Source organism: Meriones unguiculatus, chromosome 10 (assembly GCF_030254825.1).
Source record: "Meriones unguiculatus strain TT.TT164.6M chromosome 10, Bangor_MerUng_6.1, whole genome shotgun sequence".
NCBI lineage: Eukaryota > Metazoa > Chordata > Mammalia > Rodentia > Muridae > Meriones > Meriones unguiculatus.
In genome coordinates, this window is record NC_083358.1 from 111,790,849 (window position 1) to 111,811,106 (window position 20,258).

General features: G+C 41.0%; 1 protein-coding gene across 1 annotated transcript; it reads left to right on the forward strand.

Annotated features, from left to right (window-relative positions):
• The first annotated feature begins 319 nt into the window (after nt 1-319).
• On the forward strand, nt 320-1,411 carry LOC132657089 (speckle-type POZ protein-like). The gene has a single exon (XM_060393307.1). It carries the CDS (start codon nt 326-328, stop codon nt 1,409-1,411), a length of 1,086 nt encoding a protein of 361 aa, XP_060249290.1. The 5' UTR covers nt 320-325.
• The last annotated feature ends 18,847 nt before the right edge of the window (nt 1,412-20,258 follow it).

Genomic DNA, 20,258 nt, shown 5'->3' on the forward strand with positions numbered 1-20,258 from the left:
AGTGTCAAGATACACCACACACACACACACACACACACACACACACAGAAACAATTTAGCCGTGGCTAGTGGCTGGTGCTAACTTCTCTGACTAATGTTCAAGTCTAGATAAATATTTTCAGAGAGATACAAATGTCCAAAGTCATAGAAAGGGGAACCTAGGAGAATTTGAAACTAAACTTTAATAATTATCTATAATTTTGTCATTCATGGTAAAGACATAAGAAATCCTAACTCTTTTTGTGTGTTTGTTTGTTTGTTTTTTTGTTTGTTTGTTTGTTTGTTTTTCTGGTCCAGTTTAACTTCTAAGCTACCTCCAGGAGAAATGTCTGACAACTTGGTAGCTGAGAGCCGGGGCTCCACACAGATCACCGTCCAGACATTTTCCTTCAGGTGGACCATAAGCAACTTCTCCTTTTGCATGGAGGAAATGAGGGAAACCATTAAAAGTGCCAGTTTCTCATCAGGAGCCAATGACAAACTGCACTGGCGTTTGAGTGTAAACCCCACTGGGAGCGATAAAGATAGCAAAGATTACGTGTCAGTTCATCTACTCTTGCTCCGCTGTCCAAAAAGCCCTGTTTGGGCGAAGTTCCACTTTTGGATCATAAATGCCGAAGGAGAGAAATGCCTAGGACTATGGAGCCAAATTGTCTTTAGGTTTGTGCCTGGTGGTGGCTGGGGATTCAAAAAATTCATCCTTAGAGATTTCCTGTTGTCCCAGGCAGAACACCTTCTTCCTGAGGACCACCTCACCCTCCTGTGTGATGTGTATGTGGTTCAAGACTCCTGCAGCACTCCAGGACAGAACATGATATCAGCAATCAAGGTTCCAAGCTGCACTTTGACAGATGAGCTAGGAGCACTGTGGAAGAATTCCCAATTCACAGACTGCTGTTTCTTGGTATCTGGTCAGGAATTCTGGGCTCACAAGGCCATCTTAGCAGCTCGATCTCCAGTTTTCAGAGCCATGTTTAAAGATGACATGGAGGAGAGGCAGAAGAACAGAGTTGAGATCAAGGACCTGGAGCCTCAAGTCTTCAAGGAGATGATGGGCTTCATTTACACAGGGAAGGCACCAAACCTCCACACCATGGCCACTGGTGTGCTGGCAGCTGCTGACAGGTATGGCCTGGAGCGCTTGAAGGTCATGTGTGTGGATGCCCTCTGCAGGGACCTCTCAGTGGAAAATGCTGCTCACAATCTCATCCTGGCTGACCTCCACAGTGCAGAGCAGCTGAAAATGCAGGCACTGGATTTCATTACACTTCATGCTTCTGAGGTCTCTGAGACTTCCGGGTGGAAGGTCATGGTGGATTTCCATCCCCAGTTGCTGGCTGAAGCATTCCACGCCCTGGCTTCTGCACAGAGCCCTTTCCTGGAACCCCCTCTCAAACGCCTGAAGAGATAGATGTTAGCAATGCTTCCTTGTGACCTACAACTGTCTTCCTAAAGTAGCAGCCACTATTGTTACCAGCAACTCCCAGGTAGACTATGGCATTAGTGCGGCGTTTACATTGAATCTTGGGAAGGAGAGTGTCATGGCTCAGGATTTAGGACCCCGGGGAAGAAGGTAGAATGCTATTCAGCTGGACAGCCCTGGGTTCTTGCTTATTCTACCTCAAATCTACCTTGTTGCTGTACTGATGTGATAGTTGTCAAATGAGTTGGAAACTGAGTTTGAACTCAGTTGATTGCAACAAATGCATCTCAACAGTGGTTCTTTGGGCTGAGACATGTCTGGATTGGACTGAAGAGAACCCATGATCAGGGGCTCAGAGCAAAGGGAAAAATAGAAATGAACCTGTAATGATACGAGAAGGGACAGACTTTTTTTTTTAAGCTCAGGTTGTAAGGACTGAAGGGATAACTTCATTGGGAAGAGCACCTGTTGCTCTTGCAGAGGACACCTGGACACTTCGAAGCAAAGACAGGAGAGGTTTCAACCATGATTAACTGGATATACACAGGGTCAGAGAGACTTTCTTGTTTCCATGGGCATATACCTTTCTGTATACAATACCTTGCAAATAAAATGCAAAATGAAAAAAAGGATGAAGTTCATTGTGTGTTTTTGTGGTTTCTTTGTTTAGGGAAGACAAGTTTAGTGCATCAAGGTCTGCTCAGCTGTGGAGGTTTGTGCAGACTCCTCAGTGCCCCAGGCGTATTAAAACCCTTTCTCCTCTTTCTTAACACTCAGTGTCTACTGCTGCAACTCATTTTTCCTTCTTTCATTCATTACTTACTTACTTGACTTTACATCATAAGATGATCAATCCTCATTCAGAAAGGAAATGGGGCAGATATCAGAAAAAAAAGTGAAATCAAGTAACAAGACAGGAGCCTACCACAGAGAGCCTTTGAAAGACTCTACCTGGCAGGGTATTAAAGCAGATGCTAAGACTGATAGAAAAACTTTGGGCAGAGTGCAGGCAATCTTATGTAAGAAAGGGGAAATAGAAAGACCTGGAAGTGTCTGAAGTTCCAAAAAGAAAACAACAGAATCAAAAATTCTGTGCTCAGTGGTCTTTTCTGAGCCTGATACACCTACCAGATTCCATTTATAAAGATAACTTAAAACCCTTGCACTAGTGTAGCCTGTGTAGCTCAGTCTCCAAATGTGCACCTTAGTAAGGCGAACAGGGGCTGTCTCTGACATGAACTCAGTGGCTGGCTCTTTGATCACCTCTGAGTGGGGTTCTGCATGACCTGGCCACAGAGGAAGACCTTGAAGGACAGTCCTGATGAGACCTGAAAGGTGAGGGTCAGATGGCAGGGGAGGATGTCCTCCCCTATCAGTGGACCGAGGAAGGGGCATGGGAGGAGATGATTGATGGAGAGAAGGAAGGATTGGGAAGGATTGAGGGTGGAGGCTACAGCTGGGATACAAAGAGAATAAACTCTAATAAATAAAAAATTATATTTAAAAAATCTAGGGAGGAAACAGAAACCATGAAACAGAACAACTACTCCACAAAGGCATCCAGAAATCAGCACCTAGACCTGTAATCATTCCAATCCCAGATTTGTAGGCTTAGATTTTCACCAAACCTACTTTATTTGGGGTTGTCATACAACTTTAATGCTCTTTCAATCCCCACCCCCATCCTAAGTAGAAGATTAGAAGGGAAAAGGGCTGTAGACCGCTTCTGTCTACTTCCTCCTGATTAGGGTCAATGGGTCTGTAGGGGGTTACCAAAACAAATTTATTAGGATACCAACAGCCCAGTCCAAAGATCGATACCAAGTAGCAACATGAAGTCAGAAAAAGCTGCAAGACTCAGTTGAATTGCCTGGAGAAGTTCTCTGGAATGTTTCTCTCCTCAAAGTCAAGTGTCAGAGCACTAATACCAGTGCAGACACGTCAACCCAAAAAACGAAGCCTCACTGTGTGGGAACCTATATATATATATATCTTCTCCTCAGAGTCCTCCCAGAGATGGTCTGAGCTGCCCAAAGTCATACCCCTTGATGTTAGGGGTCAGAGCAAAATATCACATGCTCTCCCACCAGGAAACCTAGAGCAAATCATCATGTGCCCCACTTGCAGTAAAACATCACATGACAAAACTGAGTCTTCAGGGAAACCAGAAACTTCCACATCACATATTTATATCTGTTTTTTAAAAATATATATATATATATATATATATATATATATATATATATATTTACCTTTTACATTAACAATCCACACACAATAAGAATAATTATAATTATGGGAACCGGGGGGAGGGGCAAGATGGCGGCGCCGGGAGGACTCTCATTCTGAGCAGCAGCACAGCAGGATCAGCACAGTGAACAGCAATCAGAACTCTCGGCCATAAAACACAGTCATTGTGTTTCCCAGGTGAGAGGATACCCCACGGTGGGGGATTCAATCAGCTTTTAACTCACCTGGCTAAACCGCGGAAGAGATCCTGGTTCCGCCAGACGCTTGGCTGCCGGCCGCCAGCCCCAGCCCCAGCCCAGAGCCACAAGCCAGTGTCTCTGGTCACGGTCCCAGACTGAACCTTGGGCACCATACTATCAGAGACTGGAATTTTCAGTCGAGAGATAACCCCAGGGTACAGGAAACGATTGGGACCGGCCTTAGGTCACCCAGACATCCCCTGGAAAAGACTCGGGCGGGTTCCATGGGCACCCCAGGAGCCAGCCCGGAGCCAGAGCTGGGGACCCAGGTTCCAGCACAGAGCCCTGCCTACCTTTGCGCCTGATTCGCCGCCAGAGATAGAAACGGCGGGTCTGATCTCAGAGCACTCAGCTCACCCCCAACCTGAAAAGGTCCCCGGAAAATTACCCAGCTTAGGGAGCCACTCAGACTCCCAAAAGCCACAAAGGCAGACACAGGCAGTTTCTGCGCACCAGACAGCTGGCAGAGACTGAGCCGCCATCACACAGCTGTGCTCCAGGCACAGGCAAATTTCTGTGGCCAGCCAGCTGGCGGACACTGAGCAGTGTGCACCAGGGCAAAAAAAGACACTAGGAGTCCCTGTCTCCAGAGAATCCACGGGGAAGGAAGGAAACTGTACTGATCTAAATCACCCAATCCTTCCCTAGAAAAAGTCTAGCAGTCTAGTGGGGCCGAAGCGCCAGCACTCAGCTGTGCTCCAGACACAAGCACAAACAGTTGAGGCGCACCTGATGTCCAACTGGGTCACAGCAGCTGATCATTAAATTTGCAACAAGAAACCCAGAAACAGGGCAGCTGCCCTCAGGACTTCCCTGGGTGAGAGGAGAACCCTCTCGACTAACAAAGACCACAGTTACCACTCAGGTCTATATCCCTGAGGTGAGCAACTCCTGAAAAAACACCAGCCATACAGGGACTATACCCAAAAAGCTGAGAAGACATCCTTCAGGAAAATCCAGCTTTCTGCAAAGGGGATTCTCTCCACCACAGGATCCCCAGGAACCACCAGAAAATAACCCCAAACTCCTAAGATAACACAATGGGTAGAGGCCAGCGTAAAAGCTCAAGCAACAAAAGACAGAGCAATATGGCATCTCCAGAACCCAGTTACCCAGGGGCAAGTAGCCCTGGACACCCCACCATAACTGAAATCCAAGAAGATGACCTAACAAGTATGCTCATGAAGATGATAACAGAGGAAACAAATAAGATTCGTAAAGACATAGAGGAAGATAAACTCAAACAGAATATTGCCATCCGTAAAGAAATAGAGGAAGCTGCAGCCAAACAGTTTATGGCCTTTAGAAAGGAAATGCTTAAAACACTGAATGAAATGAAAGAAACAGAGTTGAAGGAACTAAAAGAAAAACAGGAAAGTACAATCAGACAGGTGAAGGAAGTAAACAAAACAACTCAAGACCTGAAGATAGAATTGGAAAAATTAAAGAAAACACAAATGGAAGAAATAATGGAAAGGAAGAATCTAGGGAAGAAAACAGGAACTACAGAGGTAAGCATAACCAACAGACTACAAGAGATGGAAGAAAGAATCTCAGGTGTAGAAGATACAATGGAAGAAATCGATGTATCTGTCAAAGAAAATGTTAAATCTGAAAAATTCCTGACACAGACCATCCAAGAAATGCAAGACAATATGAAAAGACAAAACCTAAGAATAATAGGTATAGAGGAAAAAGAAGACTCCCTTCTCCAAGGCCCAGAAAATATTTTCAACAAAATCATTGAAGAAAATTTCCCCAAGCTAAAGGAGAGGCCAATTAGAATACATGAGGCCTACAGAACACCCAGCAAATTTGACCAGAAAAGAAAATCCTCCCGCCATATAATAATCAAAACAGTAAGTATACAGAACAAAGAAAAAATACTAAAACCTGCAAGGGAAAAAGGCCAAGTAACATATAATGGCAAACCCATTAGAATCACACCTGACTTTTCAACAGAGACTATGAAAGCCAGAAGGGCCTGGACGGATATCATGCAGACCCTAAGAGAACACAGATGTCAGCCCAGGCTACTATACCCCGCAAAACTCTCAGTCCTCATAGATGGAGAAAACAAGATATTCAATGACAAAAACAAATTTCAACAATACCTACAAACAAACCCAGCATTACAGAAGACACTGGAAGGGAAAATACAACCCAGGAAAACTAGCTACATTCAAGAAAACACAGGAAATAAATAACCTCACTTCAGTAAAAGAAAAAGCAACCAAGCACACAACCTGATGACCACAGCCAACATCAAAATCAAGAGATCTAACAGCCACTGGTCATTAATCTCTCTCAACATCAATGGACTCAACTCTCCAATAAAAAGACACAGATTAACAGAATGGATACGTAAACAAAACCCAGCAATCTGTTGCATACAAGAAACACACCTAAGACACAAAGATAGACATTACCTGAGGGTAAAGGGTTGGAAGACGACTTTCCAAGCAAACGGACCCAAGAAGCAAGCAGGAGTAGCCATTCTAATATCTGATAAAATAGACTTTCAACCAAAATTAATCAAAAGAGATGGGGAAGGACACTTCATACTCATCAAGGAAAAATTCCACCAGGAAGACATCACAATCCTGAACATATATGCCCCAAATACAAGGGCACCCACATTTGTGAAAGAAACATTGATAAAATTTAAAGCACATATAGATCCACACACATTAATAGTGGGAGACTTCAACACCCCACTCTCAACAAAGGACAGGTCAACCAAACAGAAATTAAACAAAGAAACAATGTCTCTGACAGAGGTCATGAATCAAATGGACCTAACAGACATTTACAGAACTTTACACCCAAACACAAAAGAATTTACCTTCTTCTCAGCACCTCATGGAACCTTCTCCAAAATAGACCACATAGTGGGTCACAAAGCAAGCCTCAACAGATACAAGAAGATTGAAATAATCCCATGTATCTTGTCTGATCACCATGGAATAAAGCTGGACCTCAACAATAACAGAAATAACAAAAAGCCTACACACACATGGAAACTGAACAACTTGTTACTAAATGACAGCTGGGTCAGGGAAGAAATAAAGAAAGAAATTAAAGTCTTTCTAGAAATCAATGAAAATGAAGACACAACATACCCGAACTTGTGGGACACAATGAAAGCAGTGCTAAGAGGAAAGTTCATAGCACTAAGTGCCTTCAAGAAGAAATTCGAGACAGCTCATTCAAGCACCCTAATGGCTCACTTAAAAACCCTAGAAAAAGAAGAAGCAGACACACCAAGAAGGAGTAGACGGCTGGAAATAATCAAACTCAGGGCTGAAATCAATCAATTGGAAACAAATAAAACAATTCAAAGAATCAATGAAACCAAGAGCTGGTTCTTTGAGAAAATCAACAAGATCGACAAACCCTTAGCCAGGCTAACTAAAAGGCAGAGAGACACCACCCAAATCAACAAAATCAGAAATGAAAAGGGGGATATAACTACAGACACTGAGGAAATCCAAACAATCATTAGGACTTACTTCAAAAGTCTATATGCCACAAAATTTGAAAATCTAAATGAAATGGACAATTTTCTTGATCGATTTGACTTACCAAAGCTGAACCAGGACCAGGTAAATCAACTAAATAGACCTATATCCCCCAAAGAAATAGAAGCGGTCATCAAAAGTCTCCCATCCAAAAAAAGCCCAGGACCAGATGGCTTCAGCGCAGAATTCTACCAGACCTTCAAAGAAGAGCTAACACCAATTCTCTTCAAACTATTCCACAAAATAGAAACAGAAGGAATATTACCAAATTCATTCTATGAAGCCACAGTCACCTTGGTACCTAAACCTCACAAAGACTCAACAAAGAAAGAGAATTTCCGGCCAATCTCCCTTATGAACATTGATGCAAAAATACTTAATAAAATACTTGCAAACCGAATCCAAGAACACATCAAAGATATTATCCACTATGACCAAGTAGGCTTCATCCCAGGTATGCAGGGGTGGTTCAATATACGGAAATCCATCAATGTGATCCACCATATTAACAAACTGAAAGAAAAAAACCACATGATAATCTCCCTAGATGCTGAAAAAGCCTTTGACAAAATCCAACATCCATTCATGTTCAAAGTATTGGAGAGATCAGGGATACAAGGCACATATCTAAACATAGTAAAGGCGATATACAGCAAGCCTATAGCCAACATCAAACTGAATGGAGAGAAACTTAAAGCAATCCCACTGAAATCAGGGACAAGACAAGGCTGCCCACTCTCTCCATATCTCTTCAACATAGTGTTGGAAGTCCTTGCTAGAGCAATAAGACAGTTGAAGGAGATCAAGGGGATACAAATTGGAAAGGAAGAAGTCAAATTATCACTATTTGCAGATGATATGATAGTATACGTGAGTGACCCCAAAAACTCTACCAGGGAACTCCTACAGCTGATAAACACCTTCAGCAAAGTGGCAGGATACAAAATTAACTCAAAAAAATCAGTAGCCCTCCTGTATACAAAAGACAAAAGGGCTGAGAAAGAAATTAAGGAAACAACACCCTTCACAATAGCCACAAATGACATAAGGTACCTCGGAGTAACCCTAACCAAGGAAGTCAAAGACTTGTATGAAAAAAATTTCAAGTCTCTGAAGAAAGAATTAGAAGAAGATATGAGAAGATGGAAAGATCTCCCATGCTCATGGCTTGGTAGGATTAACATAGTAAAAATGGCCATCTTACCAAAAGCAATCTACAGATTCAATGCAATGCCCATCAAATTACCAACACAATTCTTTACAGACCTGGAAAGGAAAATTCTCAACTTCATATGGAATAACAAGAAACCCAGAATTGCTAAAACAATCCTCTACAATAAAAGATCTTCTGGAGGTATCTCCATCCCTGATCTTAAGTTGTACTATAGAGCAACAGTTTTAAAAACTGCATGGTACTGGCATAGAAACAGAATGGTGGATCAATGGAACCGAACAGAGGACCCAGAAATAAACCCACACACTTATGGACACCTGATCTTTGACAAAGACGCCAAAACCATACAATGGAAAAAAGATAGCATCTTCAACAAATGGTGCTGGTCTAACTGGATGTCTACATGTAGAAAAATGAAAATAGATCCATACTTGTCACCCTGCACAAAACTGAAGTCCAAATGGATCAAAGACCTCAACATAAAACCAGACACATTAAATCGGCTTGAAAAAAAAGTGGGAAATACCCTAGAACTCATTGGTACAGGGGGAAACTTCCTGAACAGAACACCAACAGCACAGGCTCTAAGAGCAACAACCAATAAATGGGACCTCATGAAACTGAAAAGCTTCTGTAAAGCAAAGGACACCGTCATCAAAACAAAGCGACCACCTACAGATTGGGAAAGAATCTTCACCAACCCTTTATCTGACAGAGGACTCATATCCAGTATATATAAAGAACTAAAGAAGCTGAAAAGCAGCAAACCAAGTACTCCACTTAAAAAATGGGGAACAGAGCTAAACAGAGAATTCTCTGTAGAGGAATACCGAATGGCAGAGAAGCACTTAAAGAAATGCTCAACCTCATTAGCCATTAGGGAAATGCAAATCAAAACAACCCTGAGATTTCACCTTACACCCATGAGAATGGCCAAGATCAAAAACTCAAGTGACAACACATGCTGGAGAGGTTGTGGAGAAAGGGGAACCCTCCTCCACTGCTGGTGGGAATGTAAACTTGTACAACCACTCTGGAAATCAATCTGGCGCTTTCTCAGACAACTAGGAATAGCGCTTCCTCAAGATCCAGCCATACCACTACTGGGCATATATCCAAAAGAGGCTCAAGTACACAAAAAGGACATTTGCTCAACCATGTTTGTAGCAGCTTTATTTGTAATAGCCAGAAGCTGGAAACAACCCAGATGCCCCTCAATTGAAGAATGGATGCAGAAATTGTGGTACATCTACACAATGGAATATTACTCAGCAATGAAAAATAAGGAAATCATGAAATTTGCAGGTAAATGGTGGGATCTGGAAAGGATCATCCTGAGTGAGTTGTCTCAGAAGCAAAAAGACACACATGGTATATACTCACTCATATAGACATACAACATAGGACAAACCCACTAAAATCTGTGCATCTAAAGAAACTAAGCAAGAGAGAGGACCCTAACTAAAACGTCCAATCCCCATCCAGAAAGGCAAAGAGGGTGGACATCAGAAGAAGAAGAAAACAGGAAACAACCTAGGAACCTACCACAGAGGGCCTCTGAAAGCCTCTGCCCTTCAGACTATCAAAGCAGATGCTGAGCCTGATGGGCAACTGTTGGGCAGAGTGAACAGAATTTTAGGTAAGAAGTGGGAAATAGTAAGAGCTGGAGAGGACAGGGTCTCCACAAGGAGAGCAACAGAACCAGAAAATTTGAACACAGGGAACTTCCCAGAGACTCATACTCCAACCAAGGACTATTCATAGAGATAACCCAGAACCCCTGCACAGATGTAGCCCAGGGCAGTTCAGAGTCCAATTGGGTTACAAAGTAATGTGAAGAGGGACTGCCTCTGACATGAACTGACTGGCCTGCTCTTTGATCACCTCCCCCTGGAGGGGAGCAGCCTTACCAGGCCATAGTAGAGGACAATGCAGCCACATTTGAAGTGAACTGATAGACTAAGATCAGAAAGGAGAGGAGAACCTCCCCTATCAGTGGACTTGGGGAGTGGCATGCATGCAGAGGGAGGAGGGAGGGTGAGATTTGGAGGGGAGGAGGGAGGGGCTTATGGGGGGATGCAGAATGAATAAAGTGTAATTGATGAAAAATTAAAAAAAAAATAATTATGGGAACCATAAGACTAGAACTATATGTCAAATAACACTCAAATAAAACTACATTAAATTTCTATCAATAAATAATAATTAAACAAAATAGCTTTTACATTTCCAAAGTCATACAAAATAACCTAAATTTCTATCAATATACAATAGTCACACAAAATAACCTTAAATTTCTATCCACATACAATACAAAATAACCTTAAATTTTCACAAAATAACCTTAAATTTTTATCAATATACATTAATTCATACCTAGGCAAAGTAAAACATCAAATGACCAAAAACATCCTCCCCACCTTTTGAGAATGGGAATATCCTATATGCAAACATATCTTTTGAGTACCCTATGAAAATCTGGGATATTGGCCATGTCCCATGAAAGCTAGCTGAATATTTGTTGTCCATTATTTCTGTTGTCTGGTCTCTGTGATGTGTCTAGTCTCCGTGTTGTCTGTCCAGTCTCTGTGTTGTCTGTCCTTTGGGCTAGCTCTCTTGAAAATGATTTGCATGCAAATTTTAGAAAAATCAGTAATTGAGGTAAAACAAAACAAAACAGATCAAGTTTGCAGAAGAGAATCACTTGGGCTATTTGCTTTGTGAAGACCCTCATGGCTCAGGTGATAAGAGGTTTTCTCTGGTCAGAACTAATCTATATAATTTTTTTGGTAAGCATATTTTGTCATATTTTGTAGATACATAAGCATAACCAGATCCTCATCTCATAACTATTGCAGATTTCCATCCTATTACCACATCCTTAAATCATATTGGTTGACCTAGATCTTCAGTGATTTTTTTGTTTTTGTTTGTTTGTTTGGTTTTTTTTTTTTTTTTTTTTTGTAACCCATTGTCTCTCAGGTGCTGTTGTTCCTTTTTTTCCAAACATTAAGAAAATTTAGAAGTAACAAAGCATTTTTTAGTTTGTCCCTGGTTTTTTTTTGTTTGTTTGTTTGTTTTTACTTTTCCTTTTTGTTTAATAAACATCTCTTCTAAGGTGCGATTGGTCCTTTCTTCAACTCTTTGTCCTGTAGGATTGTAATACCTGTAATGTGCATTATAGTGTAATATGCAAAGAATGGTTTCGTCTTATTGCCTACATATGTGGGGGCATTATAGATCCTATTTTGTGTACATATCCCCTAATTGCCATTATTTCTAATAAGTGTATAATTGCACAATCATCCTTTGCAGAACTTGAAGCAGTTGCACATTGAAAGCCTGAGTATCTATCAATGGTGTGGTGTATATACCTTTGTTTTCTAAATTTTGCAAAATGAAAAACATTCACCTGCCATGGTTCATTTTGTGTTTGGTCCCCTTAAGGTTACTACCAGTAGGTAACAGAATTTGGTTATGTAGAGAACATGGAGGAAATGTTTTATTATTATCATTTCCTTAGCTTGTTGCCAATGTTTTCTTGAAACATTTCCCATTAACATGATGTTTCTCATGAAATTTAGAGGCTTCTAAAATGTTCCATATTCGCAATTGGTCAGTTTGCTCATTTGCTTGTGCTTGGCAAACATGTATGTGAACAGAATGGATAGTTTCTACTTCTGACATACTGTTGTAATCACATAAATAACGAAGTTATTTCTGAGCCTGGTTTTTCAGGAACAAATTCAGCAGTCTCTACATGGAAAACAACTCTTTCTGCATATAGATAATCAGTAATTATATTAAGAGATTCTGGAGAATCTAATAATACCATGAAGATTGCATACAGTTGTGAGTTTTGAACTGAGGTATATGGACTTTTGGTCACCTTTTTGTCTGACTTATAACCTGCCAGCGCTATCTTGTTTGCATCAGTCTAGAATGTTGGTGCCTCTGGAATTGCTGTTCTCTTTACAATATTTGGAAGAATCCAATTAGTTTCTTTTATAAAATGAATACATCTGCTTTTAGGATATTTATTATTAATTTCTCCCTATTAGTTAGACAAACTCTTTGCCAACCATCATTGATCACCCACAATGACATTATCTCAGTATTAGTAAGAAGCACTACAATTTCAGCCATATCTCTTCTTTTATAATTTGTTCAGAAATATTTTCTATATATGTTGGGACTAATTAAATAATGATGAGGCACACAACAGATCTTATATGAAAGAGGTTTCTTAGAAGGGGTTGAAGAGAGAGGGAGAAGAGGGAGGAGAGAAGGAGAGAGGAAGACGTGATGGAGGGAAGAGAGAGCGGGCACCACGACAGAGAGAGTGGAGAGTGCAAGAAGGCAAGAGAAGCCAAGAGAGAGACTAAGTAATGGGTCGATCCTTTTAAGGAGCAAAGTAACCATTCCTGCCAGGTGTGGCCACCTTGCCTGTGACACATAGGTTGCTAGGCACCCAGAAGCAAGTGACTAAATACTTACAATATATGTCTTCAGTTTTTTAATGTTCATTTATGTGCTCAGAAAATCCATTCCACAATGCTGTATTCCCATTGCATAATGAGCTCAGAAGGAGAAAGAGTTGAAGTCAAAATGATCAAAATGCAATCAAGTTTAGGATCAATTTGATCCACATAAGCATCTTGCAGTCTTTGTTATTCACGAGTTAACTCTTTTGCTGCTTCAGCTCTTGGACATCTTGCACTGTTTAAGTTTGAATCTCCTTGAAATTTTGAAACAAATTACTTAACTCATAAATATTCAACCCAATTATAGGCTTAAGCAATTAACATTTCCCATTAATTTTTGAAAATCATTAAGACTTTGCATTTGGTCCCTATGGATTTGTACCTTTTGTGGTCAACCTATTTGATGACTGATTTTATAACCCAAACAACTAAGCGAATCTCCTCTTTGCATTTTTTCCTGGAGCAATCTGTAACACAATCTTGGTAGGATTTTTTTTGTTTCCTTAAATATTTTCTCTGAGGTATCTGTATCATAATCAGCTAACAAAACATCATCCATGTAATAATATATGAAAGATGGAGGAAATTGCCTACTAATTATTTCTGATGGTTTTAACACAAAATATTGATTTAAAGTTGGATTATTTAACATTCTCTGTGGCAACATCCTCCAGTGCTATCTCTTTATTGAACCAGCATTGTTCAGAGTAGGTACTGAGAAAGCAAACCTTTCCCTGTCCTGCTTATCAAGTGTATTGTTCAAAAGGCAATCTTTCAAATCAATTGTTATTATAGGCCATGCTCTAAGTAACAAGGAAGGTAAAGGAAGCCCAAGATGCAAAGGACCCATTGGTTGAATAACTCTATTGACTCTCTTAAATCTGTTATCATCCTCCAATTTCCTGATTTCCTTTCTTCAACAAACACGGGTGGAATTACATGAGCTTGTAGACTCTACTATATGTTGAGCCTCCAGCTGCTCTTGAACCAGTTCTGTGATGGCCTGCAATGTTTCTTTTGTTATGGGCCACTGCTCTTGCCACACAGGTCTGTTTGATATCCAGTTCAGGGGCAAGGCTGTTGGTATTTCAGCAGTGGTTCCTACTATAAATTTGGAAAGTCAGTTACTGTGATGTCCTACATTTGGACAATGGGCACAGTTTCTATTTGTTCTTGATCACGTGTATCTATACCTTCTCCAGAAGCATCCAACATATGATCCCCAAGTACCTCATTTACTGTCCCTGAGATTGCAGGAATATTAATTTGAGTACCCCATGGTTATGAAAGATCCTTTCCTCATAAATTGAGGGGAAATTTATGTCAGCCAGATAGGGTCTCAACTTTCCTGTTTGCCCTTCTGTTCTCCCACCTTTAATCCACCTGACACTTTGTCTTATCTGCAATAATTTACCAATTCCTGTAAACTGTGTTATAAACCTTCTGAAGTGGCCAATCTGGATTCCAAGACTTTGGGAAAGTATACTGGCATCAGCTACTGTTTCCACCAAACCTTTTATTTCAACACTATTCATTTACACCATTAATTTAGGTCTCATCCTTAACTACTGTTTGCCAGAACACATGTTTCCTGGTATTCCCAAAATCCTCTGTTTTCTCTATTGGAGCAGCCTTGTCTTTGATGTAAGGAAACAGTAACACTGAGCAATTCTATCCCTTGCATTAAATTGCATCTTTTGTTTTTCACATATGCCAGATTTTAATTTCTTCCTTGCAAATCTCCATCTGTGACACCTAGATGCACAATAAATCCTGGAGAAGTTAATCCACTTCTTCTCAGGATTATTTCTACTGTCCCTGAAGGTAAAGGACCATAAACAACAGTGACTATCTTATAACATTCAACATTTGGGGATAGTGAAAGAGGAGTACCTGTGGCCAGATCCAGAGCTCCAGTACCTTCAGTAGCATACATTAGGTCATCCATACTTAGTTGTCATATTCCTGTCTGTTTGGTACCCCTTGGCTGACTGAAGGAAAATGACGGCATTGCCTGTTGTGGGACCTCGAGGTGACAGGCTCCTTTATTTGTTTTCCTGATGACAAGAGTTTACCATGTTTTCCCTTGCCACCAGAGCTAACAAGACCCCTAAAGCTTTTGCATTCCATGGCAGCCAGAAACTGCTTGTGCTCTTCCACAAACACCATTTTCTCCAGAGTCAATAGGCCTTCTCTTTTGAACTCTGAAGCTTCTAGTCTTACAGTTTCTTTGGAAAAGGCCAGATTCACCACAATTGTGAAACTGTGTGTTTTTATCTCTGAGATTTCTATCTATAGTGGGTCCAGTGATATTGTCATTATGCTCCTGAGAACCAATATCTGTTGTCTCTCATAACCATTGGTCTATTGGGGCTCCTTGTACTTTTAATGGCCTAATTGCTCTCTTACTTTCAATATTTAAATTTTCAAATGGCAAGATCTCTATCGACTATTTCTGGTTTCAGGAGCTTGTATAGCTCTATTGATGGCAGAAGTCAATCTCTATAAGAATTCAGTGAAGCCTTCTCCAGAGCCTTGTATTACTTTAGAAAAGGAGATAGTTTTTTCCCCTGGCTCTTCAACCATGTCCCACACTCTTAAAGCTGCAGCACAACATTGTTCAAGTATGAATTTATCATATCCAATTTGCTCTTTTAAATCAGCATAATGACCTTCACCAAACAGTTGGTCTTTAACATTATCCTCCTTGCTATATCATGATGTTGCACTTTCATGTCTTTGTCCTTCCAACACCATAACCATTGCTCTGGGCACCTGGTGATGAAAAGATATGGAGAAGGGTGGAGCTGCAGCCTGCCTTCCAGCCTAGATTGCTTCCCTCTTTTATCATGTGGGAAATTTCCTGTGTCAGATGCCAAGCCTGAAACCTGTTGTTGTCCCACTTACTCCTTTTGTTTTCCAAGCACACTCTAGGCAAAACTTCTGTAGGAGCACAACGAACTCTGCAATCCTTTTCAATACCAGATAAATTCGTGAACCTTCTGAGTTTTCAACATTCCCTGAACTTCTTTCTCAACAGTATTTATGAAGACCACATAACAAACCAGAAAATTTCCTCCAGGAGCAAGACAAGAAACCACCCTTCAGCAAGAGATGCTCTTTTGCCAATCTCCTTAAACAACATTGCCAACCCATCAAAACCTGAGGTTTAGTCCATTATGTTAGAATCAAAGTTACCCATTGTGCCTATGTCACGTTGGGCACCTCCTTTAGATTTCACTAAACCTACTGTTATTTAATATTTTATTTTATTTTTTAATATTTAAACATATATCATTTTTAATATAATTTTTATTTGTTACAATTTATTCATTTTGTATTGTAAGACCTGGGGTCTCACAGCTCAGGAGTTCAAGATCATGCCCTTCCTAGAAACTCCCACAGACCATGACTCCTTGTAAAAGCAAGAAGTTTATTAACCATTGCATAATGGGGTCACCTGTGCCAGTCAGCAAAGAGTGGCACCAGGAGACAAAAGCCTTAGGTTTTTAAAAGAAAAATGGCGGAAAATTTGAAGTTGCAGTTTGGGCAATTTAGGATTGGATGAGGAAGCTATAAAGTAAGATAATTGGTTAGTCTTAGGTACTCAAGCTTGGCCAGTGCTGCCAAGTGTGGATGCAGCTGCAATTGAAGGTGGGGGTGGTTAGCTCATCACTTAAGACTGGGGCTGCGGACTTTAGGCTGGAGGTCAGGAGCTACTCAGAAGAAGGATTGAGGCCATCTGGGTTGGTTGCTAAGAAACACTATCTCGAAGACAAGGGTCTGTTCCTTGTTTTTGCTGAGTGAAGGTCATTGCTTGCTTGCTGTTTTTTCTATCTGTCCTCACAGAAAGGGTCACATTTCTCCATTCTCTGAAAAGGTAATAAGAGGCTTTAGCTTAAACTGAACCTAAAACTCAAAACTATAGGCTTTAGAAGACATACAGGTTACAAAGTTAGTCTAACCCTTTCAGTATCTTAGCTGTAGTGCCACCCTCATTCCATCCCAAACCTGCTCTTTCTCCATCCCTCATCTCCCATTCCCCTTCCACAGTACACTGATGATGGAGGACCTCTTCCCCTTTCATCTGACCCTAGCCTATCATGTCTCATTAGGACTGTGTTTTATAGTCTTCCTCTGTAGCCTGATCAGGTTGGCCCCCTCATGGGGAGGTAATCAAAGAGTCAGCCACTGAGTTCATATCAGAGATAGCCACTGCTCCCCTTCTTAAAGAGTCCATTTGGAGACTGAGCTGACAACAGCTACCTCTGTGAGCATGGGGTCTAGGTTATCTCCATGAATGTTCCTTGGTTGGAATATCAGTCTCAGAAAAGGTCCTCTAGGCCAAGGTTTTTACTCTGTTGTTTTTCTACTGGAGCTCCAGACTTTTCTAAACCTACAGTATTTGGGATTCTTAAATACCTTTAAAACTCTTCCAACCCTCCTACCTTAGGTAGGAGTTCAGGAGGAGAAACGGCTGTAGACCTTCTTTATCTACTTCCTCTTGCTAGGGTCAATGGGACTTGAGGGTATTGCCAAACCCAGTCAGCAGGATAGCAGCAGTCCAGTCCAAAGGCCCACACAAAGCAACAAAATAAAGCCAGCGAAAGCCACAAGACTTCTGGATTCCCTTAGAAGGTTTCCTGCTGCAAAGTCATGTGTAGAAGCCCGAAGATCAGTGCAGCAATCTCAGTCCAAAAATGGATGATTCCCTATCCATCAGCCTCTATATATCTCCTCCCCTCAGAGTCCCCTCATGGATAATCTCAGTAAGCCAAAGTTATACCCCTCACATGTGAGGGCTCACAGAAAAACATCACATACCCTTTCACAAGCCAACGTACAACAAAATATCATGTGCTGAGCTTGCAGCAAAATATCACTTGACAAAACTCAGTCTTCAATAAACGACAAATTTCCACTTAGTCTAATACACTATCCAAGGACCATTCACAGAGATAACCTGTACCCAGTGTACAGTGGTAGCCCTTGCTAGCTCAGTTTACAAATGGGCATCCTAGTAAGGGGAACAGGGGCTGTCCCTGACAAAACCTCCGTGGCTGGTCTTTGATCACTTCCCCCTGAAGTGAGAGAACCCTGAACAGGCCACAGAAGAAGGCTATGAAAGACAGTCCTGATAAGACCTGACAGGCTAGAGTCAGGTGGAAGGGGAGGAGGTCCTCTACAGTCAGTGGACTGGGGAAGAGGCATGGAAGGAGATGAGGGAGGGAAGGAAGAAGAGCAGGAATGGGAAGGTACAAGGGTCATGATCTGATGGGATACAAAGTGGATAAATTGTAATGATTAAAAAAAATCATACTAAAAAGATTTTTGAAAGAGTAAAAAAGCTTAAGAAAAGATATGAGAAGTCTAGCATAACTGTCTTCTGAGAGGATTCATGCAAGAACTGATGGAAGCAGATAAAAAGACCCACATCCAAACAACAGGCATAGCCCATGGAGTCTGGGAAAAGATTGAAGGTGTCAGAGGGGTCAAGAACACAAAAAAGAAACCTACAGAGTAAACTAACCAGGGCCCATGGGAGTTCACAGAGATGAGCCATCAACCAAAGAACATGCATGGGCTGGACCTAGCCCTCCCAAACACATGTATTTAGCAAATGTGCAACTTATTTTGCAATTCCTCTAAGAATTGGAGCACAGTGCTTTTGCTGGTCCTGAAACCTGTCTCTGAATCTTTTTCCCATCACTGGCTGCCTGTGTGGCCTCAGCAGGAGACCATGTGCTTAGTCCTAGTGGGACTTGATGTGCCAGGGTCAGCTGGTATTCATGGGAAATATTCTCTTCTCTGATGAGGAGTGGAGGGGAAAACTTGGGGTGTGAGTGGTCCCTGGGAGTAGAGAATAAATGGACAAAAAGAGATTATAAAGTTAACTAATTACATAGTTAAATAATTAATTACATCATTAAAAGTTAAAAAAGAAAAGAAAGAAATAAAAAAAATCAGAGGAGGTAAATAAATCCCTTCAAGAAAGCCAAGAAGGCAAAAAAAACCCTCTAAAACCCAAAAAACAAACCAACCCAACAAAAAGAAAATGTTGTAGAAACTCAATAAAACACTTGAAGACCTGAAGATGATAATAGATGCAGTAAAATGAAAACCACCTGAGGGAACTCTGGAAATGAAAAATCTGAGTAAGTGCACAGGAAATATAGACACAAGCATTACCGACAAAATACAAGATAAGGACTAGAGAGCTCAGGTGTTGAAGATATTATAATAGAAAATGAAAATGTCAAATCCAAAAGAAATTTCCTGACTCAATTCATTCAGGATTTCTTGGACATTATCAAAAGAGCACTCTTAAAAATGATAGGACTAGAAGGACCTGAGAATCCCAGCTCAAAGGCCCAGGAAATATTGTAAACAAAATCATATAAGAAAAGTCCCCTAACCCAAGGGAGATACAGATAAAGATACAGGAAGCATCCAGAACACCAAATTAATTGGACCAAAAATGAAAGTTCCCATGCCACACGATAATCAAAACACTAGATGTAAAGAAAAGGAAAGAATATGAATAGGTCCAAGGACAAAAGACCAAGTAACACATTAAAGGGCAGACCCAACTTCTCACTGGAGCCTCCAAAAGCAAGAAGGGCCTGGATAACATGACTGACAAGGAAATTTCATCCCGAGTGAAGTAACTGAGACCCAGAAAGACACACATGGTTGTGCTCACTTGAAAGGATATATGTTGGTATAATGTTCTTGTGGAATGTACACAATTACCCTTGTTCATTAAAATGCAGATCTCTCTACACCAGCATGTGGTTTCAATCTGAACATTACATTGGGATGTAAACATCACATTGGGATTCTAAGCATCACCTGTTCAAGTTTGTGTAAATATGCTACCATTTGTTCTCTGTATTGTGAATAAAATTCTCTCCAATATTGTGCAATGGAGAGAATAGGGTAGAACATCCGGGTCTGAGAAGGAGGAGAAAGAAGCAAGTGAGAGGAGTCTGAGAGGAGAGATCAGAAGGACAAAACTTGGAACCATAGGAGAGATGAACCTGGAATTAAGCTATGAGGAACAGCAAGTATAATGTGGCAAATCTGAATGGGAGGAAACGATGTGGGTTTGGAGGTTTATGATGGACTAACTATTGCCTAGCATTGTGCTCTATGTTAATTAAATAA

Coding starts and splice junctions, on each gene's coding strand:
- LOC132657089 (XM_060393307.1), top strand. CDS start 326: ATGTCTGACAACTTGGTAGCTGAGAGCCGGGGCTCCACACAGATCACC.